This window comes from Triticum dicoccoides, chromosome 3A, assembly GCF_002162155.2.
Source record: "Triticum dicoccoides isolate Atlit2015 ecotype Zavitan chromosome 3A, WEW_v2.0, whole genome shotgun sequence".
Taxonomy (NCBI): domain Eukaryota; kingdom Viridiplantae; phylum Streptophyta; class Magnoliopsida; order Poales; family Poaceae; genus Triticum; species Triticum dicoccoides.
This window is the reverse complement of record NC_041384.1, coordinates 691,191,931-691,215,406: the sequence shown is the minus strand read 5'-3', so window position 1 is coordinate 691,215,406 and position 23,476 is coordinate 691,191,931. Positions and strand designations below refer to the sequence as shown.

The 23,476-nt window shown below is 46.2% G+C and overlaps 1 protein-coding gene and 1 pseudogene across 1 annotated transcript; one reads left to right on the top strand and one right to left on the bottom strand.

The window, feature by feature from the left end:
* Nucleotides 1–11,470: 11,470 nt before the first annotated feature.
* On the top strand, nucleotides 11,471–13,520 carry LOC119270257 (glutathione S-transferase 3-like). The gene is made up of 4 exons (XM_037552249.1): nucleotides 11,471–11,683; nucleotides 12,199–12,618; nucleotides 12,728–12,776; nucleotides 12,880–13,520. Exons 1-4 carry the CDS (start codon nucleotides 11,471–11,473, stop codon nucleotides 13,338–13,340), a joined length of 1,143 nt encoding a protein of 380 aa, XP_037408146.1. The 3' UTR covers nucleotides 13,341–13,520.
* A 1,836-nt stretch (nucleotides 13,521–15,356) lies between these two features.
* LOC119272901 overlaps nucleotides 15,357–23,476 on the bottom strand; it is a 10,445-nt pseudogene continuing 2,325 nt past the window's right edge.

Genomic DNA, 23,476 nt, shown 5'->3' with positions numbered 1-23,476 from the left:
AACATTATGAATACAAGTTTTTGAAAGCGCCTTGCGTCGCTCACCCAAAAAGATGGGAATCCTTGATCGATGAATGTACTTGGGCCGAGGATGATCCCCTAGAAGTACAGGTCGTCGAATCACTACATCTTCACCATGGTGTCGACGAATGATTTCATATCCACAAAGAATCAGACCAACAAAAGCAACATAAACTCATTAGATTAGAATAATCGGATCTGCGATGACAGAAAACTCTTTAAACTCATGGGACCGCCAAAAGAACATGAGGAAATTTTTCTCACAAAACTATGATTTTTGTTTTGATAAAGGGAATATATTAATATCACGAAGATACCAGTTACAACCGGCCTCTGCACCAACAAGATATCATAAGATATCAAGGATGCACACAGCCAAAACAAAATTAAAAAAAGAAATATAAAAACAAAGACCCCGTTATAGTGATGAAAAACTCGCAACAACGGCACTTTAACCACCACCGAAGACAACACCCAGACAACAGAAGAGGTTCTCCAAAAACGACGCCTCCAAAAAGGAAACAATGCTCAAGCATTGTCATCGTCCGACCAAGGATCTTGAGTTTTCACCTTGGAGAGAGTCCGGGATCCCAAAAACAATGCCTTCGCAAGACCACTGTCAGGTATAACCAATGAAGGGCAGACCTGGGGCTTTCATCCTGGAGATCGCGGCTCGATACTCGAGAAGCACCCCAAAAAAGGTTGTCCACCTGTGTTGCTGCCTCCTCCTGCCAAGGCCGCCGCTGTAAGTCCTCAACACCTGACACACAGGAACCTGTGCCGCCATTCTTCAACGCAACCAAAACTCCTCTTCACCATTACACGTCTCCCATTGCAGCCACCATGACTTTCTTCACCACTGTCAATGCCATGGCATCGGCAAGACCGCAAAGCTTCATGCCACACCCTTGATACGTACATTTGCACCATGGTTTTATATCGATATTTATTGCATTATGGGCTGTTATTACACATTATGTCACAATATTTATGCCTATTCTCTCTTATTTTACAAGGTTTACATGAAGAGGGAGAATGCCGGGAGCTGGAATTCTGGGCTGGAAAAGGAGCAAATATTAAAGACCTATTCTACACAACTCCAAAAGTCCTGAAACTTCATGGGAGCATGTTTCAGAATATATAAAAAATATTGGGCAAAAGAAGTACCAGAGGGGGCCCAGCCACCGTCCATGAGGGTGGGGGCGCGCCCTACCCCCTGGACGCGCCCCCAGCCTCGTGGCCCCCCTGGCAACCCACTGATGCCCATCTTTGGCTATATGGAGTCTTTCATCGAGGAAAAAATCATAAGCTATCTCACGGGATGAAACTCTGCCGCCATGAGGCGGAACCGTGGCGGAACCAATCTAGGGCTCTGGCGGAGCTGTTCTGCCGGGGAAACTTCCCTCCGGGAGGGGGAAATCATCACCATCGTCATCACGAACGATTCTCTCATCGGGAGGGGGTCAATGTCCATCAATATCCTCACCAACACCATCTCATCTCAAACCCTAGTTCATCTCTTGTATCCAATCTTTGTCCCAAAGCCTCAGATTGATACCTGTGGGTTGCTAGTAGTGTTGATTACTCCTTGTAGTTGATGCTATTTGGCTTATTCGGTGGAAGATCATATGTTTAGATCCATTATGCATATTAATATCCCTCTGATTATTAACATGAATATGATATGTGAGTAGTTATGTTTGTTCCTGAGGACATGAGAGAAGTCTTGCTATAAGTAGTCATGTGAATTTGGTATTTGTTCGATATTTTGATGAGATGTATGTTGTCTCTCCTCTAGTGGTGTCATGTGAACGTCGACTACATGACACTTCACCATTGTTTGGGCCTAGAGAAAGACATTGGGAAGTAATAAGTAGATGATGGGTTGTTAGAGTGACAGAAGCTTAAACCCTAGTTTATGCGTTGCTTCGTAAGGGGCTGATTTGGATCCATATGTTTCATGCTATGGTTAGGTTTACCTTAATACTTCTATTGTAATTGCGGATGTTTGCAATAGGGGTTAATCATAAGTGGGATGCTTGTCCAAGGAAGGGCAGTACCCAAGCACCGGTCTACCCACATATCAAATTATCAAAGTACGGAACGCGAATCATATGAGTGTGATGAAAACTAGCTTGACGATAATTCCCATGTGTCCTCGGGAGCGCTTTTCTTTATATAAGAGTTTATCCAGGCTTGTCCTTTGCTACAAAAAGGATTGAGCCATCTTGCTGCACCTTATTTACTTTTATTACTTGTTACCCGTTACAAATTACCTTATCACAAAACTATCTGTTACCAATAATTTCAGTGCTTGCAGAAAATACCTTATTGAAAACTGCTTATCATTTCCTTCTGCTCCTCGTTGGGTTCGGCACTCTTACTTATCGAATAGGCTATGATAGATCCCCTACACTTGTGGGTCATCAAGACTCTTTTCTGACGCCGTTGCCCGGGAGTGAAGCGTCTTTGGTAGGTGGAATTTGGTAAGGAAAAATTTATATAGTGTGCTGAAATTTACTGCCACTTGTTACTATGGAACATAATCCTTTGAGAGGCTTGTTCGTGGTATCTTCACCCCGACCAGTAGAGCAAAGAGTTGCTCCTCAACCTACTGAACCTACTGAAAATATTTACTTTGAAATTCCTTCGGGTATGTTAGAGAAACTGCTAACTAATCCTTTCACAGGTGATGGAACATTACATCCCGATTTGCACCTAATCTATGTGGATGAAGTTTGTGGATTATTTAAACTTGCAGGTATGCCCGAGGATGTCATGAAGAAGAAAGTATTCCCTTTATCTTTGAAGGGAGAGGCATTGACATGGTTTAGACTATGTGATGATATGGAATCATGGAACTACAACCGATTGAAATTGGAATTTTATCAGAAGTTTTATCCTATGCATCTTGTTCATCGTGATCGTAATTATGTATATAATTTTTGGCCTCGCGGAGGAGAAAGCGTCGCTCAAGCTTGGGGGCGGCTTAAGTCAATGTTATATTCCTGCCCCAATTATTAGCTTTCAAAAGAAATGATTATTCAAAAAAATTATGCTCGCCTTCTCTCAGTAATCGCTCCATGGTCGATACTTCTTGTACTGGTTCTTTTATGATGAAGACTATTGAATTCAAATGTGATTTATTGGACAGAATTAAACGCAACTCTGAAGATTGGGATCTCGACGAAGGTAAGGAGTCAGGTATAACACCTAAGTTTAATTGTGTTAAATCTTTTATGGATACCGATGTTTTCCGTGAATTTAGCACTAAATATGGACTTGACTCTGAGATAGTAGCTTCTTTATGTGAATCCTTTGCTACTCAGGTTGATCTCCCTAAGGAGAAGTGGTTTAAATATAATCCTCCCATTGAAGTAAAAGTAGTTGAACCTATCAAAGTTGAAGAAAAAACTATCACTTATAATGATCATGTTGTTCCTACTGCTTATATTGAGAAACCACCTTTCCCTGTTAGAATAAAGGATCATGCTAAAGTTTCAACTGTGGTTCGTAAGAGTAATACTAGAACACCTACTCCCTCTGAGCAAATTAAAGTTGAACATAGTGTTGCTATGGTTAAAGATCTCTTGGCCGATAATATTGATGGGCATGTTATTTACTTCTGCGATGAAGCTGCTAGAATTGCTAGACCCAATAAAAAATAAATATAGACTTGTTGTAGGCATGCCTGTTATTTCTGTGATATGGCTTATGTGATATGGGTGCTAGTGCAAGTGCAACACCTTATTCCTTATATAAAGAAATTATGCATGATATTGCACCTGCTGAGATAGATGTTACAATTAAGCTTGCTAATAGAGATACTATTTCACCCGTTGGGATTGTTAGAGATGTTGAAGTCTTTACCCTTTATCTTTTACCTTTTATTGATCAATACTAGAAGATTATCCAAACACACATTTTTGCTTTCTAGATGGTTATTCTGCTTTCTCTCAAATACCTGTGTCAAAAGAGGATCAAGAAAAGACAACCTTTACTTGCCCTTTCGGTACCTTTGCTTATAGACGTATACCTTTTGGTTTATGTAATGTACCTGCTACTTTTCAAAGATGTATGACTGCTATATTCTCTGACTTTTGTGAAAAGATTGTTGAGGTTTTCATGGATGATTTCTCAGTTTACGTAACTTCTTTTGATGATTGCTTAAGCAACCTTAATCGAGTTTTGCAGAGATGTGAAGAAACTAATCTTGTTTTGAATTGGAAGAAGTGCCACTTTATGGTTAATGAAGGTATTGTCTTGCGGCATAAAATTTCTGAAAGAGGTATTGAAGTTGATAAAGCTAAAGTTGATGCTATTGAAAAGATGCCGTGTCCTAAGGACATTAAAGGTATAAGAAGTTTCCTTGGTCATGCCGGTTTTTATAGGAGGTTAATTAAGGACTTCTCTAAAATTTCTAGGCCCCTGACTAATCTTTTACAAAAAGATGTTCCTTTTGTTTTTGATGATGATTGTGTAGAAGCATTTGAAATACTTAAGAAAGCTTTGATGTCTGCACCTATTGTTCAACCTCCTGATTGGAATTTACCATTTAAAATTATGTGTGATGCTAGTGATTATGCTGTATGGGCTGTTCTCGGACAAATAGTTGATAAAGAAACTAAATGTTATTCAATATGCTAGTAAAACTCTAGATAGTGCCCAAAGAAATTATGCTACTACTGAAAAGGAATTTTTAGCAGTTGTATTTACTTGTGATAAGTTTAGACCTTACATCGTTGATTCTAAAGTAACTGTTCACAGTGATCATGCTGCTATTAAATATCTTATGGAAAAGAAAGATGCTAAACCTAGACTTATTAGATGAATTCTCTTGCTACAAGAATTTGATTTGCATATTATTGGTAGAAAGGGAGCTAAGAACCCCGTTGCAGACAACTTGTCTAGGTTATAGAATGTTCTTGATGACCCACTACCTATTGATGATAGCTTTCCTGGTGAACAATTAGTTGTCATAAATGCTTTTCTTTTGCTAATCAAATATTAGTTATTTTTCCAAGGTTTGGAGTCCCTAAATATTTAATGACTAATGGTGATTCACATTTTATTCATGGTGCTTTCCGTAAAATGCTTGCTAAGTATGATGTTAATCATATAATTGCATCCCCTTATCACCCACAGTCTAGTGGTCAAGTAGAATTGAGTAATAGAGAGCTTAAATTAATTTTGCAAAAGACTGTTAATAGATCTAGGAACAATTGGTCCAAGAAACTTGATGATGCATTATGGGCCTATAGAACTGCATACAAGAATCCTATGGGCATGTCTCCGTATAAAATGGTTTATGAAAAAGCATGTCACTTACCTCTTGAATTAGAAAATAAGGCATATTGTGCCATTAAAGAGCTCAATTATAATTTCAAACTTGCCGGTGAGAAGCGGCTTTTTGACATTACCCCACTTGATGAATGGAGAGCCCTGGCTTATGAGAATGCCAAACTGTTTAAAGAAAAAGTTAAAAGATGGCATGATAAAAGGATACAAAAACGTGAGTTTAATGTAGATGATTATGTTGTTATACAATACAACTCCCGTTTAAGATATTTTGCAGGCGAACTCCTCTCTAAATGGGAAGGTCCTTACGTCATCGAGGAGGTCTATCGTTCCGGTGCCATAATAATCAACAACTTCAAAGGCACAAATACGAGGGTGGTGAACGGTCAAAGAATCAAGCATTATATCTTAGGTAATCCCATAAATGTTGAAACTAACGTTATTGAAACCGTAAAACCGGAGGAATACATAAGGGACACTTTCCAGAACGTTTCAGACTCCGAAAAGGAATATGTATGAGGTACGGTAAGTAAACCAACTCCAAAACAGTTCTAATGGCAATTTCTCTCCGTTTTGGAATATTTAAGAAAACAGGAAAATAAGAAGTAGTCCGGGAAGGACACGAGGCTTCCACGAGGGTGGAGGGCGCGCCCTACCCCCTGGGCGCGCCCCCTGCCTCGTGGGCACCTCGTGTGCTCTCCGGACTCCGTTTTCTTGCACGATACTTCTTTTGGTCGGTAAAAAATCATTATATAATGTCCCGAAGGTTTCGACCATCGTACCACGCAAACATCCTCTGTTTTTGTTTTGAGTTGTTTCTGCTGCAGATTTAGAGCAAGATGTCTTCTCAAGAGTCAGTCGGAGAGAGTCGGGTGTCTCATCCGACACCGGGGCCAAGAGGAAACAACAATGCTGACCACTTTGGGCCATCAACTGAGGAAGAGGTGGAGGCTGACTTGAAAAGGATAGATGCCATGGAGGAGGATGAAGAAGTTTCTTCTCGTTTTCGAGTTGGATTCACGATGGGGGAACTATAGAGCTCAGCTATTCCAAACTCGGTCATCCCTTCCTATGTTAGATTTCTTTCTTATGAAAATATGAAAAAGAGTGTTACTTGTTCTCACGCAGCTATGCAACATCCTTGGGTGAAAGGAGCCTTAGCCGTCACTGGCAAGCTCCGTAAGGAAATAATGGACCTCAAGCAGCAAGTCAATAAGCTCAAGGAAGAGAATCGTATCCTGAGGGGCATTACCGCCAAGAATATCACCTCACCACCCCCGAAGAAAGAGACATAAACACATGGATATGGACACTCCCCTTGGCAACTGCCAAGCTTGGGGGAGTACCCCGGTATCGTATCACCATCACACTTTTACCTTTACCTTTTTCTTAGTTCAATTCTTTTGGTAATATCTTGATCTAGTAGAATAAAGTTTTAGTATGATCTAGTTTTGAGTTTTGCTTTATGATCCTTCTATGTAATTGAGTCCGTGAGCTATATATAATAAAGATTAATGTTGAGTCAAGGGCTTGATTATCTTGCTATGATCTTGAGGGATTAAAAATAAAAGAGAAAGAATAAAAGGAAATAAAGAGATCATATGGATCTTATGGAGAGTAATGACTTCACATATAAAGAGTATGATGAATAAAAGTTGTTGAGAGTTGACAAACATAGTTTTGGTCATCGTTGCAATTAATAGGAAGTAATAAAGGAAGAGAGGTTTTCACATATAAATATACTATCTTGGACATCTTTTATGATTGTGAGCACTCATTAAAATATGACATGCAAAAGAGTTGATGTTGGACAAGGAAGACAACGTAATGGGTTATGTTTTCTTACATCTGAAATAAATTATATTGTCATGGATCATCCAGCATGTTGAGCTTGCCTTTCCCTCTCATGCTAGCCAAATTCCTTGCACCAAGTATAGATACTACTTGTGCTTCCAAATATCCTTAAACCTAGTTTTGCCATGAGAGTCCACCATATCCACCTATGGATTGAGTAAGATCCTTCAAGTAAGTTGTCATCGTTGCAAGTAATAAAAAATTGCTCTCTAAATATGTATGACTTATTAGTATGGAGAAAATAAGCTTTATACGATCTTGTGATGTGGAAGAAATAAAAGCGACGGACTGCATAATAAAGGTCCATATCACAAGTCGCAATATAAAGTGACATTCTTTCGCATTAAGATTTTGTGCATCCAACCATAAAAGCACATGACAAACTCTGCTTCCCTCTGCGAAGAACCTATCTTTTATTCTTGTATTACACTTTATACAAGAGTCATGGTGATCTTCACCTTTTCTTTTTACATTTTATCCTTTGGCAAGCACTGTGTGTTGGAAAGATCCTGATATATATAGCTAATTGGATGTGATTTTTCATGAACTATTATTGTTGACATTACCCTTGAGGTAAAAGGTTGCGAGGCAAAACTATAAGCCCCTATCTTTCTCTATGTCCGATTAAAACTTCATACCCATAAGTATTGCATGAGTGTTAGCAATTGTGAAAGACTAAATGATAGTTGAGTATGTGGACTTGCTGAAAAGCTCTTATATTGACTCTTTTCCAATGTTATGATAAATTGCAATTGCTTCGATGACTGAGATTATAGTTTGTTAGTTTTCAATGAAGTTTCTGATTCATACTTGAAATTGTGAATGTATTGTTACTCTAGCATAAGAAATCATATGACAATATATGTTGCTGTTCTAAGAATGATCATGCTGCCCTCATGTCCGTATTTTATTTTATCAACACCTCTATCTCTAAACATGTGGACATATTTTTCGATATCGGCTTTTTGCTTGAGGACAAGCAAGGTCTAAGCTTGGGGGAGTTGATACGTCCATTTTGCATCATGCTTTTATATCGATATTTATTGCATTATGGGTTGTTATTACACATTATGTCACAATACTTATGCCTACTCTCTCTTATTTTACAAGGTTTACATGAAGAGGGAGAATGCTGGCAGCTGGAATTCTGGGCTTGAAAATGAGCAAATATTACAGACCTATTCTGCACAACTCCAGAAGTCCTGAAACTTCACGGGAGCACGTTTCAGAATATATAAAAAATATTGGGTGAAAGAAGTACCAGAGGGGGGCCACCCACCGTCCATGAGGGTGGGGGCGCGCCCCCTGCCTCGTGGGCCCCCTAGCAGCCCTCTGACGCCCATCTTTGGCTATATGGAGTCTTTCGTCGAGGAAAAATCATAAGCTATCTCACGGGACGAAACTCCGCCGCCACGAGGTGAAACCAATCTAGGGCTCCAGCGGAGCTGTTCCGCCGGGGAAACTTCCCTCCAGGAGGGGGAAATCATCACCATCGTCATCACCAACGATCTTGTCATCGGGAGGGGGTCAATCTCCATCAACATCTTCACCAGCACCATCTCATCTCCAATCCTAGTTCATCTCTTGTATACAATCTTTGTCCCAAAGCCTCAGATTGATACATGTGGGTTGCTAGTAGTGTTGATTACTCCTTGTAGTTGATGCTATTTGGTTTATTCGGTGGAAGATCATACGTTCAGATCCATTATGCATATTAATATCCCTCTGATTATTAACATGAATATGATATGTGAGTAGTTATGTTTGTTCCTGAGGACATGAGAGAAGTCTTGCTATAAGTAGTCATGTGAATTTAGTATTTGTTCGATATTTTGATGAGATGTATGTTGTCTCTCCTCTAGTGGTGTCATGTGAACATCGACTACATGACACTTCACCATTGTTTGGGCCTAGAGGAAGACATTGGGAATTAATAAGTAGATGATGGGTTGCTAGAGTGACAGAAGCTTAAAACCTAATTTATGCGTTGCTTCGTAAGGGGCTTATTTGGATCCATATGTTTCATGCTATGGTTAGGTTTACCTTAATACTTCTGTTGTAGTTGCGGATGCTTGCAATAGGGGTTAATCATAAATGGTATGCTTGTCCAAGGAAGGGCAGTACCCAAGCACCGGTCCACCCACATATCAAATTATCAAAGTACGGAACGCGAATCATATGAGCGTGATGAAAACTACCTTGACGATAATTCACATGTGTCCTTGGGAGTGCTTTCCTTTATATAAGAGTGTATCCAGGCTTGTTCTTTGCTACAAATTGGGCCATCTTGCTGCATCTTATTTACTTTTATTACTTGTTACCCATTACAAATTACCTTATCACAAAACTATCTGTTACCAATAATTTCAGTGCTTGCAGAAAATACCTTGCTGAAAACCGCTTATCATTTCCTTCTGCTCCTCGTTGGGTTCGACACTCTTACTTATCGAAAAGGCTACGATAGATCCCCTACACTTGTGGGTCATCAACCCTGATGAAGCTTCTCTGGCCGAACATGAGGGCTCACCCGACCGGATCAATTCCGATCTAGACATCTAGTGGTGCCAAGCACCAAAACTGAAGATCTCTAAGAGGAAGACCAGAACCCGTCCATGTCCAGATAGAGGAGGCCCGCGTGAAGTCGGTCGAACTTTTGAAGAACGAAGAACAACAGGGTCAACCACCGCGGGACTCCTCTGGGTCCCGGCAAGGCCGGATCTGGGCAGTGCGCCCCCCGACCGCCATTGCCAACCAAGGCGAGAGTCGCCGGTGCGACCACTCCTCCACGACCAGGATGAAGACGAAGACCGGTCGTCTCCGATCTCCGCCCAGCGCGGCCGTGCCCTAGCCCGGCGCCACGCCCCACCCTAGCCCAGCGCCGGACTCCACCTGGAACTGGGCCGCGCCGAGCTCCCATACGCGGAGAGGACATAGGGCCCCGCCACCGCCAGCACCCGCGAGGCTTTGCCCGGCAGCACGGATCGGCGGCAGCGAGTGGAGGGGATGGCGGCGGGGGACTCTGCTCCGGCGGCAACTGGTTAATCTCCCGTGACGCGCATGCGGGGAGCGTCGCGGGAGCGATCCCTTTTTTGTGGACGCCTTACACAAAACTATGATGGTCACTAGATGATGGCAAATAACATAGAGGTTTTGAAGATCCGAGGTCCCTCCCACCTCTCAGCTCCAAGAGGACAGCCGGAGGCGAGGGGACCTAAATTTCTTAGATGGCTACGGCGGATGCGGCACGAGAAACCCTACAGATACATCAAAGGTTTGTCAAATACATTGATTTTCTAATAGTACTAGGCAACAACGAAGCCCACCATGTGACAAGCAACAACGGAGCCCAGCCAGGGTTGTTCTGTTATATCCAGGTTACCTGGGTAGTACTCTCAATTCATCTGAACTTTCACAAAATATTTTTCCGGTTGAACTGCACGGTTTTATTCCAAATTTTGCAGAAAACCTCTCAATTAATTTGATTTGTACCGGTCTAGTTGCAGAACGGTCCGTGGAGCTTAAAAAACCAACGCAAACAGTAAAGTCCATTTTAAACCTTATACTCATAGAGCCTGTCAGAATCGAACCCTAACATCTGAATCCCTGAAATTGATACCCTGACCTTTCTGATTCCGGTCAATATAAACCCTGCACTGATCCTAAACCTGTTTGTTGCACGAAAATAGGCAATTCTGACCGGGATTACTAGGTTCTCTCATCGACTCAGGGGCCCTACATGTCATATTTTTCTTTCTCGGTATTGTTGCTTCGAGCTGCCCGATCGACTATGCTTACCTCGTTGCAAGCACCTGCAGCAGCTAGCACTGCGGTGCGTAGCAAATTCCACGGTATGCCCCAACGTTCCCCAGGTGTCTTTCCGCCGGTCGCCGGCAAGGGGTGCGCCAGTCCCATGTCACCTGCAGGTAGTGCCGCCGGCCGTTGCCGCATGTTGAAGACCCCGAAGCGACGCAGATCGATCAAAGCTAGAAGGCGTGTAAATTTCTACATACGTACGTGAGCTAACTCAGAATACATTGTACATCCACCTGCGTGCCTGCTTAAAGCCCGCTTCTATGTGTTCAAAAACAAGCCAGCTTCTACGTACGTGAAACTGTGAAAGTACGCCGTTGAAGGAAAAGCATCGGATGAGTCAGCTCCTCGTCTTGCCGTGGTCCGACGGCATGCCGGCGCCGGCTTCGCCTACCGCCGGGAATACGCTAGCTAGACACGTCTCCAGGCAGTATATGAGTATCTTGGTCGCCATGTTCATGGCGCGCTGCACCACATAGTAGCCAGCGATGTGGTTGCCGAAATGCCGAGGGAACTTGAGCACGCAGTCGAGCAAGCGGGATCATGTGTGTGTTCTACGTGCACACAACATCGTGCACCTCATGTCGGTCATCGTTGTGACGGAGCTCCCTGGCACGCGGGTCCGTCGCGTCGACCTGGAAGCTCGCGTCGCGCTGCTCTACCATTTCCTGAATGGGCAAACACGGTTCCGCCAAGTCGACGTGAGCGCTGATCTACCATTTCCTGGACGGGCAAACACCATTCCGCCAAGTCGATCGTGAGCGTGGCCACCTCCACTCCGTGCACGCCATCGCGTGCCGCCCTCCCAGCTCCTGTTCCTTTTTGACGAGTGACGACTCGCCGCGCACCGACTACATGAAGGGCACCTCCATAGATTCCCCGCGTGGGCCATGCGAACCGGAAACGCCCGCACCCGACGCCCTTCATCTGCGCTGCCCAGCCTCCTGCTTCTCCATGCGGCGCTGATTTCAGGAGAGAAGATTGAGGATAGAAGGTGGATATGACATGTGGGACAGAGATATCAGTGAGAACAGACTATGATCTCAGGCGGGATTGATATTTTGCCGGTGCGCCAAATTAGTCCAGGGTTGATGTTGACCGAGATTAAAGAGGTTAGGATACAGATTTTAGGGATTCAGAGGTGGAGGTTCAATTCCAACAAAGCCTACCAGTTTAAGGTTTAAAACAGACTTTACTCTTCTTTAACCATGCACAGCCCCTCACAGCATTTGCCCGAATGTGGCTGGTGGACTGTCACGTTACGTCGGACGACTTTGAGGAATTAACAATTTACCAAGCGCCACCTGCAGAGCAGGGCCAAACCGACCAGTTGATTAAGCGGCGTGTTAGGTGGGGTGCCATCCGTGACTGCTCTGCTCTGCCGGCCACCTACCGGGATCCCCTCCGCAGCTGCTCTCCCGGTCTTGGATCTCGCCGGTCGCCACACCGTGCTTGCCAGCAGCAGAGAAGCGATCGAGGCAGCATGGCCGAGGCGGCGGCGAGCACAAGGAAGCTGTACGGCTACGAGCTGTCGTCCAACTCGGTGCGCATCGCGGCGCTGCTCAACGAGAAGGGGCTCGACTACGAGCTCGTCGTCGTCGACGACACCAAGGCGCCGGAGTTCCTCGCCATCAACGTACGTACGCCCGCCCACGCACTCCCCTGCTACTGCTGCTACACTGCACTGATCATCAGCCGATGCGGATCGTTTACTAATTTTTACTGTGTTTGCGTGAGTCGTGCAGCCCTTGGGTCAGGTCCCGGCGTTCCAGGACGGCGACGACATCCTCTTCGGTACGCCCAAGAAATTCAGACCTTCAGACTCGCCGGAGTTAATTGTCAACATTTTGGGCTAATCAACTGCACGAATTTGCTCTGATTTGGGGATCGCGCGCAGAGTCTCGCGCCATAAGTAGGTACATCGCGGCCAAGTACCGGTCAACGGGCACGGACCTGCTGCCGGCGGCGCCGTCGGCGAAGCTGGAGGTGTGGCTAGAGGTGGAGTCGCACCACTTCTACCCGGCCGTGGCGGACCTGGTGTACGAGCTCCGCGTCAGGCCCCGGCTGCCGGGCGGCGCGCCGCCCGACCCGGCTGTCGTGGACGGGCTCGCCCGCAAGGTGGCCGACGTGCTCGACGTCTACGACGCGCACCTCGGCGCGGGGAACAGGTACCTCGCCGGCGATCAGTTCACGCTCGCCGACGTGAACCACATGGCGCAGCTGTTCGTCATGAGCCTGACGCCCCGGGCGGCGGAGCTGGTCGCGGCCAGGCCGCACGTGCAGGCGTGGTGGGACGAGATATCCGCCCGCCCCGCCTGGAAGAAGACCGTCGCCGCGCTCCCGCTCCCGCCGGCTTGAGGGCGCCGGTGGCAGCCGCAGGATGTGGAATAGAGGTGTTTAATGTTTTAAGCTGGAGCAGATGATCGAATTCCCCAGGAATGTTGTTGATGTGAGTGACATACCTGAACAGCTGACCATGGTCGGCTATGAAGTTTATAACTCAAATCCTTTGTTTTGGCAAGGCAATGTGATGGCTTCTGCATTATCTCCGTAAAATTCATCTGGAATTCCTGTTGGCCAATTTCTAAAACAATTTGTCTGACACGAGGAAACCGAATTGTGCCCAGTACTAGTGGGCAGTTTATATAGCGATTTTTGGAGACGGTTTTGCAGCTACCAGACATGTTCCGCCGAACATTTCCTCTGCTTTCGTTGCTCTCCATGCTGCAGCTATCTTTTCAAGAATGGAGAAAGCAATTAGATACACCTAGTTGTCAAACCCATGCATTCTCACGGGCTACAAGTACTACAAATATTTTACAAACTTCATTTACTATGTTTTTGATAATTTCTGGAATACTAGATCTAGCTGGGTGGCAAAAGAAATTATGAAAAATAGAAATATGGAATTGTGGGGGCACAAGGATCTCACCGATGAAACTCGCAACAAACATAAAGATGATTTACCAAGGGTTAGGCCCTCAAGGTCGGTTGAGCCTACTTGTATGAACACCAATACAAACTGTGGAGTTTTTCTTTTCATGACACATTCGAACCATGCATGACACTAGAAGCAACCAAACCACCGGTCTTCGAAGTACGACCAAATCAAACCACTAATTGCAAATACTTTGGTACAAGAAAGTCTTTCCAACAGACGGCGGCGTGGCGTCGGGCGACGGGCGGCATGGTGATGGTGCAGGTCGGCGGGTGGCTGCCTCGTAGCAGCGCCTTAGCGCCACGTCTGGCGCTGCGGGTCGCGGGCGGCCCCTCTCGCCATGGATCTCTGGTGGAGGGGCGGCGCGGCAGCAGTGGAGGTGGGCGGCCCCGTCCAGCCAGGCCCCTGCGGCTGGACAGCGGCGCTCGGCGCGGGAGGGCCTCCCTGGTGACCTCTATGGCTGCGGCTCGGCGGTTATCTATGCTCCCTCCTCCTCGGCAGCAGGCGGTGGCCGGCGATCTCTTGCGGATCTGGGCGTTCGGCTTCGGGGGGCAAGACAAGGGGTCTCGGGGGGAGCTGGTAGGGGGGACGGGTGCGCCGCTGCGTACCCCGTCGCCAGCGCAGAGGTGTCGATCGTGGCCATAGGCCGTTCCTCCTTCCCCCCTTCCCCCGGCCTACCGGGCACGGTTCCTCTTGAGGCAGTGGTCGCCGACGGTTCTGAGGTGGTTGGGCTCATGGAGACGTGACCTTTGGGGCTTCTCGGGGTGGTCCGGTGGCGGGGCGACGGCCCTGGCGGTGGGAGTTGCGTTGGTCGTAGGCGGACTGTGCGACTCGGATGCGGGCGAGCAACCATGGCCGCTTGGGTGGCACGGTTGCAGGTGGTTGGCGGACCGGGGATGCAGCGGAAGGGTGGAGCACCGGGTTTCATCACTTACCTGTCCGTACACGGGTCGACGGTGGCGGTGTCCGCGGACGTCGTGTTCCTCGCAGTCTCCGTCATGGTGCTCTCACTCCTCCCATCTTGTTCCAAGTGAAAACCTGATCTTTGGATCGGACGATGGCGATGGTCCGTGGTCGTGCCCTTCTTGGAGGCATCGTCTTGGAGCCCTCGGTCCGGCGTTGTCCGTTGCACTTCTTCCCGGACGATCTCTCATCTTGATGGTGGTCTTTGTCGGCTACAAGCTGTTCTTTTTTCTCATTTTGTTGATACTTGGTAGTTGAGGTTGTGTGTCGGTGCCCGGCATTCTTGTATCTTGCCTTGAGTTGTGTGACGTGCGTTTGTATCGATTGCTTGGATCTAAGTGTTGGTGCTTTATATATAAAGCTAGGGGAAACCCTTTTTCTTAATCCAGCAAGAGCAACAACAGTTAGGGTGTCTATCACTCCTTTTAAATTTGACCTATCACAAGATTTACTACAATGATCAACTTACACGACTACACATAATACACCTCAACTGATCCAGCTGTGTTCGAATGCCCAACACGACCCTTACGCCTATTCACCTCTGATGGTACGCTTGCCCCTAGGGCTTCACTGCTAGACATGTCCTCCCAGTCGAGGCTGCTCGTTGCCATCATGTCGTCAAATTCCATGGGGATCCCACCTTCAGGTGGCCAGACGAATGTAGGTTTCACAAGTGGTACTTCTGGTGGCGGCACCGATTTGGCTAGGACTTGCACTACCTCGGCCATGCTTGGTCGGTCAGACGGGTTTGGGTTGCTACTACATGCCAGTCCAAGAAGCAACAAGCGAGTAGCATCTTTGGGATCAAACTCTTGCGTGGAAGAGAATTTGTCGTCCACCGCATGGAGCAACCTTCCCTCCGGTGAACCCACCAGACCCAGTCGGTGAGCGGTTGAAGCGTCCCATAGTCATGGTTCCCAGCAAGTGCCCGTTCTCCGGTGATAATCTCGAGGACTAGCACCCCAAAGGCATAGATGTCAGTCTTGCGAGTGGCCTTGTGGCAGACTGAGTACTCTGGCGCGATGAAGCCCCAAGTGCCGGCGACACCCACATCTGTGTAGGAGTTCTTGTTCGAAGTGACGATGCGCGCAAGGCCAAAGTCACCGAGGCGGCCATGAAAGGAAGAGTCAAGCATGATGTTGCTCGCTTTTATGTCGCGGTGGATCACCATGTGTTCGTGCTCGTGATGCACGTAGTGGAGCCCCGCGGCTACATCCACGATGATGTCGTAGCGGGTATTCCATCCTAAGATGCGCCGCTGGAGCCGAGGGTTTTCCTCAAAGAGGTACTGGTCTAGGCTATCATTTGGCATATACTCGTATATAAGCAGGAGCTCCCCTTTCTCATAACACCAACCTGAAATATCATATTTGCCAACCACATAAGTAACGTTAGAATTATGTGAACGCCTAGTGTCTTCCGACAGGAAATCACTCACATAAAATGGACAACATGGCTTTTGGTTTTGGTTTCTTCTCAGTCAGATCTGCGTATACTGACTTGTTCAGTGAGGGTCATGTTTTTCAAAGAATAAACATTTTAAAACTCAAAGTTCTGTTAAAAATTTAAAAATCCAAAACCATTGTAAGGGAATGGTCTTAACGAAAGATAACTTTTCTAAGTACAAATGGCATGGCAGTAAGAGATGTTGTTATTGTGAGAAAAAACCCAAACAATACACCACTTGTTTCTGTCATGTCCTTCTCTACATGCCACAATTACCCGGTGCACTATTCTTCTAAAAAAAAGCCGGGTGCCCCATTTATGATGATTTTAGTTTACTACTCCCACCGTCCCATAATATAAGAGCGTTTAGGGACACAGGGAGTACTACGCAGAAGTATATGTTGAGAAAATTGCATAGGTGGGATGAAGCATAAGAAATCCGGACCCTCAAACTCCCCCGGAAATGATCAGACGCGTCCATGGGCACTGACTGGTCACACCTCATACTTGGTGCTATGCATCCAAGTACTTCATACTTCATTCCATAAATCCCTACAAATCATGCAAAAGAAATCCTATGTACTATGCATATCGCGCTAGCCTAACTACGTTTCGTCGTCGGAGATGTTCACGACGTCGGTGTCGGGCACTGGGTAGATGGGCGTGTAGTAGGGCTCCAGATCCTCCTCCTCATCCATAAACACGAGCATCTCATCGACGTCCGCCTGCTACTCGACCTCCGCCTCCCATAGACGAGAGCGGTTTGCCTCCGCCGCCAATTCCGACCGGAGGGAATCGAGGATCGTCTGCAGATCCACGTCCTCAGCGTCCTCCTCCAGCTCCTCCTCCTGCTCCGCGCCCTCCCCGTCCTCCTCCACCTCGATCTCCTTCTCCAAATCCTCCTCCGGATCCATCGCGTCTGGATGTAGCCCCGCGGTGATCCGAGCTTCGCGCCTTGCCCGGATCTGCTCAAGGAGCTGCAACCGGCGCTCCGGCGTTAGATATGGCTAGCTCCTTACTTAGCAGCGTTGGGGCATGTCTACTAGTGGTGGTGGACGACGAGTGGAATGGTGGTAGCGGCAGACGGGAGGGCGGAAATGTGGAAGGATAGGGTTTCAGTGCCCAGTAGTCCGCTTAAATAGCCGGGACAGGGCATTACGCAGCCCGCCGTAACGGCGGCATGCGACGACGGAGGAAACGAGCTTGCATTAGTTCTGTATGGAGAGATGCTAGCATGATCTTTGTTGAACCATTATGGGTTGCGGTCTACTAATAGGATTGGTCTTGGGTTTCCGCACTCTATATCACAAATCACTTACTTGCGCTATGACCATCATGAACACATCATGTCATATCTATTGTGCATTGGTTGCCTTAACCCTGAATAATTCAATTTGTATGAATCTTTACTAGACTTGCCATTGTGAAATGGATCCAAGATGGTTGTGTGGACCAATTGATGCAGAATTCGGTGATTTCTCCTTTTTTTTTCTAGTGAATGCCAAGTATAATACTAAAAGGCACCTTCCAAAATACCAGTACTACTATAGTACGCCACTTTTTGACATCATTTTGTAGTATGAACAAAAAATGTGGGTCCGTCATTTTTTCTTTGTTTCTTAGCAGTCATATGCTACCTCAAAATAATAATTAAATAGCTGATATGCATGTACTTACAAAGACAGAAAAATGAATCTTAAGGCAACCCAGGAAATTCTACCTTAGTCAGTTACGTATTGCAAAACAGAAAACCTACTGGCAAATTTGGCAGTTGATGTATACCCAAGGATTTTTTTCCCCTAGTTTACGTTACTGAAAACACTGCAAAGTAATCTGAACTGCGATTGTTCAATTATACAAATTAATCTTGCCCATATGTGACCTGAAGATCGTATTTTTCATAATAAAGAAGTTGCTTCATATAAGGTGGCAAATCTACAGAGTCCATGTGTTGCCCAATTCCAAAATTATGACTAAGAAATTAACCTCTTAAGTGTTTTGAATTCTCCAACACAAGAATTACGTCATTTCTCATAAAAACGTTTGTATTTCACTGACGTAAATGTAATTCATACTGAGGATAGATATCATAATTTGACAAAGAACTAAATCATTGCCATTCGGTGATGCTAATGGTAGTTAGCCTCTTGGAGCCAGCTACTGTATGGAAACTAAGAAGCTAAAACTGAGTGTATTAATGGCTAGTTTGTTTATAAAATAACTATCTCATCACCTAATCCTACATACCTAAGAGAATTATCCGAATTAAGTTATTTTATCTCAATATGCAAGCATGCCACCTCACCGTATAATTACAAATAGAATAAGACCCACCTCAATATGCAAATAATGCATGGGAAAAGACCCACTACACTATTCAACCATGCACGGCAAAATGTTTTTCAGTAAAATTTTCTACTTATATCCAATAAAGATTGTTACAACTATAGATAATAACATATAGTGAGTATATGTACTCCCTCCATTCCCTTATACAAGGCCACTATGAAAAACACATTTTGCATCTATATAAGGCCACTAACACTAATCGAGGCAAAAATTAATGATGTTTTCTCGTACTACCAACTTATTTAATACTTGCATGCATGTAGTCATAATGACAATGTGCTATTTCCTTCACATTCCTTCCTTGCATGCATCCGGGTGTATTAATGATCCTGATTAACGAAAAGAAAAGCTGGCTTGCAAAGATGTCATTAAATTTTACCTTGGTACCTATAATCTGAGTTTGTGGCCTTATATAAGGGAATGGAGGGAGTATTTTAGATTTTTGATTCTCGGGTTGTCAATCTAAAATTTCATCAATCAATTCACGTAGCAATGCACGGGGTATTCTCTAGTATCATTAGTAATTTTGACTTTTTTTGAGTTAAATTAGTAATTTTGACTTTTTCCCTTGCCATAAATTATACAGTTAGCTCTACCGTATTTCAAGTACTCCCTCCGTCTAGGTGTGTAAGTCATTTTACGAAAACCAAATAATCCCAAAACACTTAGGCGCGGTACATTAACTCTCATCTCATTTCTTGTTTCGTGACATATCAACCAATAAAAGATGTGGGCCATGCATGCTTTCAAAGATTTGAGACAACCAAACACATTAAGTTCTCTCGTTTTCCCCTCCACCTTGGTCACGATGCGCAGCGTAAGATGACTTACACACCTAGACAGAGGGAGTAAGAAAAGTCAACATTTCAAGTACATTTGTTTTTTTCTTGTATGACAGAGGTTGTAACAAAATAATTTGAATCACGTCACCTAGAGAGAACGACATGTCATTTCAATAATATCTCACCCGGGAGTATTATTGTGTGGTGACATAGACCTAATTCTATATAACGAAGGTGATCTTCATTAACATATTTATCTCAACTATACTACATTAACATTCAGCCATGCACAAAAAAAGACTCACCTCAGGATATAAACATGCATGAAAAAAATGCTCAAATGTTATAATTATATTACACAACTTATATTCAATAAATATTTTTATAGTTATACAATATATATTCAGTTTTATTTCTTATATTATTAATTTATAATGGTCATGTTCATATAACTAAATATTATACAAAAATAAATGGTAAGTAATTTTCGCAGCAACGCCCAGGGTATCGTCGACCTAGTAATTAAAATTTCATGTGGTGACAGACTGTAAGACATACCAATGAGCGGCACGACATTCCGATGGCGCAGCCGGTTGATAACGTCGACCTCAGCGAGGAAGTCATCATAGCAGCGGTCTCGATTGCGCGTGAACTTCTTCACAGCTACGTCCACGAGCTGGCAAGTCTTGTCTGACCGGAGGCGCAGCGTTCCCCTGTACACTGCGCCGAACCCGCCTTTGCCTAGCTTCCTTGCCTCGTCGTAGTTGTTTGTGGCTTTCCTGATCATGGCGTACTTGAACTCCTTGGGCGTGCCGGGAAGTCGCCGAAGAGCCTCGGACAGCTTCAGCTCCATCTTCAGGGCCTTGTACCTCATGTAGAAGTAGAAGACCGCGACAGATATTATGACGACGGTGGCGGCCGCTGACGCAAGAACTGCGGACAGCACCATCTTCCGTTGTCGGACGGCTCGGTGATCGGGAAGCTTTTCGACTGTCAAGTTCCAGCTCAGGATACGATGTAGGTGATGGCCTTCCCCCGTCGATGCCGTGAAACCAATGAACGCTTGCTGCGGGATGTTCCCCTGACTAGGAAGGGGCCCCCGATGGCTTGGTTATCTTATGTGTGTGATATTTAGGAAAGAGTTGTAATTTTTTGGAAATAATTCTTTCCCGTGTTGACAGATCGCCTAATTCTAAAAAAGGTACAAAGAATTATTTGCATGTAACAGATCACCTGATTTTTACGTGTTTGTTGTTTAGGAAAGAATTCTTTCCCATGTAACAGATTGACTAATTAATTCTCAATCAAAAATGGAAAGAACTGTAACAGAGCAATTAATATTAATTCTGGCCTTGCCTCACGCGAGTGGTGTTCTCGTCTTTCTATTTCTTCTCTTGTAAAATTGGCAACCAATCGGCCATGCCAATGCAAAGTTCAACGCCATGTCACCCGCATGGTCTAATTGTGATTTTCGGCTGCCGGACACGATTAGTGGAGGAAGTAATGCGATTTTCAAGATTCCATCAACGTCCTCTTCTTTTTATATAGTCTTGTATGATTGTTGAGTTCATGAACTTTTAATCCTCGTGCATCTGTCTCTCACATACTCCAATTTCCCGTATTGTTTGGGAATAGACAAGGGAAACTGGGATTTCTGTCTGTGACTCGTAAGCAGCAGTAAAAGCTTGCAATTTCTATTTTCTAGCCATCAAGGTACCTTATTCCATGCCTCTTTCTTGGCATTTTTTTATTTAATTAGCAGTGTTCTTCATTTCTTGTATCGTATGTGTGTGCTACTTAGCAAGAATGCTATTAATTTAGTTCCAAAGTATCCATTTGACAAAGAAAGAGAGAGAGAGAAAAAAAGAACATGCATATGAGTTGATTGAGTCCTACAAAAATGTTCTACTGCTTCCCCAGAAACAAAGAATGTGCTGCTAGGGATTTCGACGAATTAGCTTTAGTTACTGTAGAAGAACAACCTGGCGAAATATTATAAGATGATAAAAGTTTATGTTGGCACAGAAGTTTAACTAATTCACCTAATAAAAATGTAGAAGGACAAGTTACGGCTGTGCAATCGCGATATATTGATCGGTGCACCAGGCACGTATATATAAGTACAGAGGTGGGCCACAACCTCAACTATACAAGGAAAACAGGAGGTGGGCCCTACACACACATATACACGTACACAATATACTCAACACCCCCCGCAGTCGAAGCGGCGCCAGTGACACAGAGACTGGAACGAAACTCCTCAAAGGTGGAAGTCGGCAGTCCCTTCGTCATCACATCAGCGAACTGCTGAGCAGTCAGCACATGGAGAACCCGCATGCGTCCAAGAGCCACCTGCTCGCGCACAAAGTGAATGTCCAGCTCGATGTGTTTCGTCCGGCGATGATGAACGGGGTTGGCGGAGAGGTACACCGCAGAGACGTTGTCGCAGTAGACAACCGTAGCCTGAGAGACATCGTGATATAGCTCCTGAAGTAACTGTCGAAGCCAGGTGCACTCGGCGACAGCGTTGGCCACAGCTCGGTACTCAGCCTCCGCGCTAGAGCGCGAAACCGTGGGTTGTCGCTTGGACGACCACGAGACGAGGGAAGGACCGAGGTAGACGCAGTAGCCAGAGGTGGACCGACGAGTGTCGGGGCAGCCGGCCCAGTCTGCATCGGAGTAAGCCACCATCTCCAGAGAAGTGGACGCCGTGAGTGTCAACCCAAGGGACATCGTGCCGCGGATGTAGCGAAGGATCCGCTTCACGAGAGTCCAATGAGAGTCACGAGGGGCATGCATGTGGAGACACACCTGCTGGACAGCATATACTGAAGATCCGGTCTGGTGAGAGTCAAGTACTGTAGGGCGCCGACAATAGACCGGTAGAACGGAGCATCCGACGCAGGCGAACCCGCAAGAGCAGAAACCTTGGCCTTCGTGTCAACAGGAGTAGCAACCGGATGGCAGTTGAGCATGCCAGCGCGCTCAATAAGCTCATGGGCATACTTCTGTTGATGAAGAAAGAAACCGTCCGGACGCCGAACGACCTCAATGCCAAGGAAATAATGGAGAGCACCCAGGTCCTTGATAGCGAACTCGTCACGCAGCCGGAGAGTAATCTACTGAAGAGCGGCTGCGGAGGAGGCTGTCAGGATGATGTCGTCGACGTAAAGCAGCAAATATGCAGTCGTGTCACCGTGGCGATAGACAAACAGTGAGGCATCCGAGCGAGTGACGCTGAAGCCCAGTGTCTGAAGAAACCTGGCGATCCGCTGGTACCAGGCGCGGGGTGCCTGCTTGAGCCCGTAAAGAGAGCGCGACAGCAGGCACACATGGCCGGGGAATGAGGCGTCGACGAAACCGGTGGGTTGCTCACAAAACACCTGCTCCTCAAGATGGCCGTGGAGGAAGGCGTTGGAGACATCCATCTGGTGAACGGGCCAGCCGCGAGAAACGGCGAGCTGGAGGACAGTGAGGATCGTGCCCGGTTTGACAACCGGGGCGAATGTCTCCGTGAAATCAACTCCAGCGCGCTGGCGAAAACCGCGGACCACCCAGCGAGCCTTGTAGCGCTCAAGTGAACCGTCTGAGCAGATCTTATGACGGAAGACCCACTTGCCGGTGATGACGTTGGCGCGAGGAGGCCGGGGAACCAGAGTCAAGGTGCGGTTCCGTTGGAGAGCGTCAAACTCTTCCTGCATCGCCGCAAGCCAGTGAGGATCACGGAGGGCGGCGCGGGCGGATGCAGGAATGGGTGACGGCTCCGCGGCAGAGGCGGCGAGGACGTACTCGTCACGCGAGTAGCGGAGGCTCGGGCAGTGAATGCCGGCGCGAGCACGGGTGACAGGACCGGACGGGGCCACCGGTGCCGGCGAGGCGGCCGGCGAGGTGGCCGGCGAGGAGGCCGGCGTCACAGCCGGCGTCACGGCGGGCGTCGCGGCCGGCGATAGAGCCGGCGACGGGGCCGGCGAGGCGGCCGGCGCGAGGCCGTCGAGGCGGCCGGCGAGGCGGCC

Excerpts from the sequence above, each read along its gene's own strand:
- LOC119270257 (XM_037552249.1), top strand. The coding sequence starts at position 11,471 with ATGTGGTTGCCGAAATGCCGAGGGAACTTGAGCACGCAGTCGAGCAAG. Across the intron at positions 11,684-12,198 it reads CACGGTTCCGCCAAGTCGAC|CCCCTCACAGCATTTGCCCG; the intron begins GTGAGCGCTGAT and ends AACCATGCACAG. Across the intron at positions 12,777-12,879 it reads CGGCGACGACATCCTCTTCG|AGTCTCGCGCCATAAGTAGG; the intron begins GTACGCCCAAGA and ends GATCGCGCGCAG.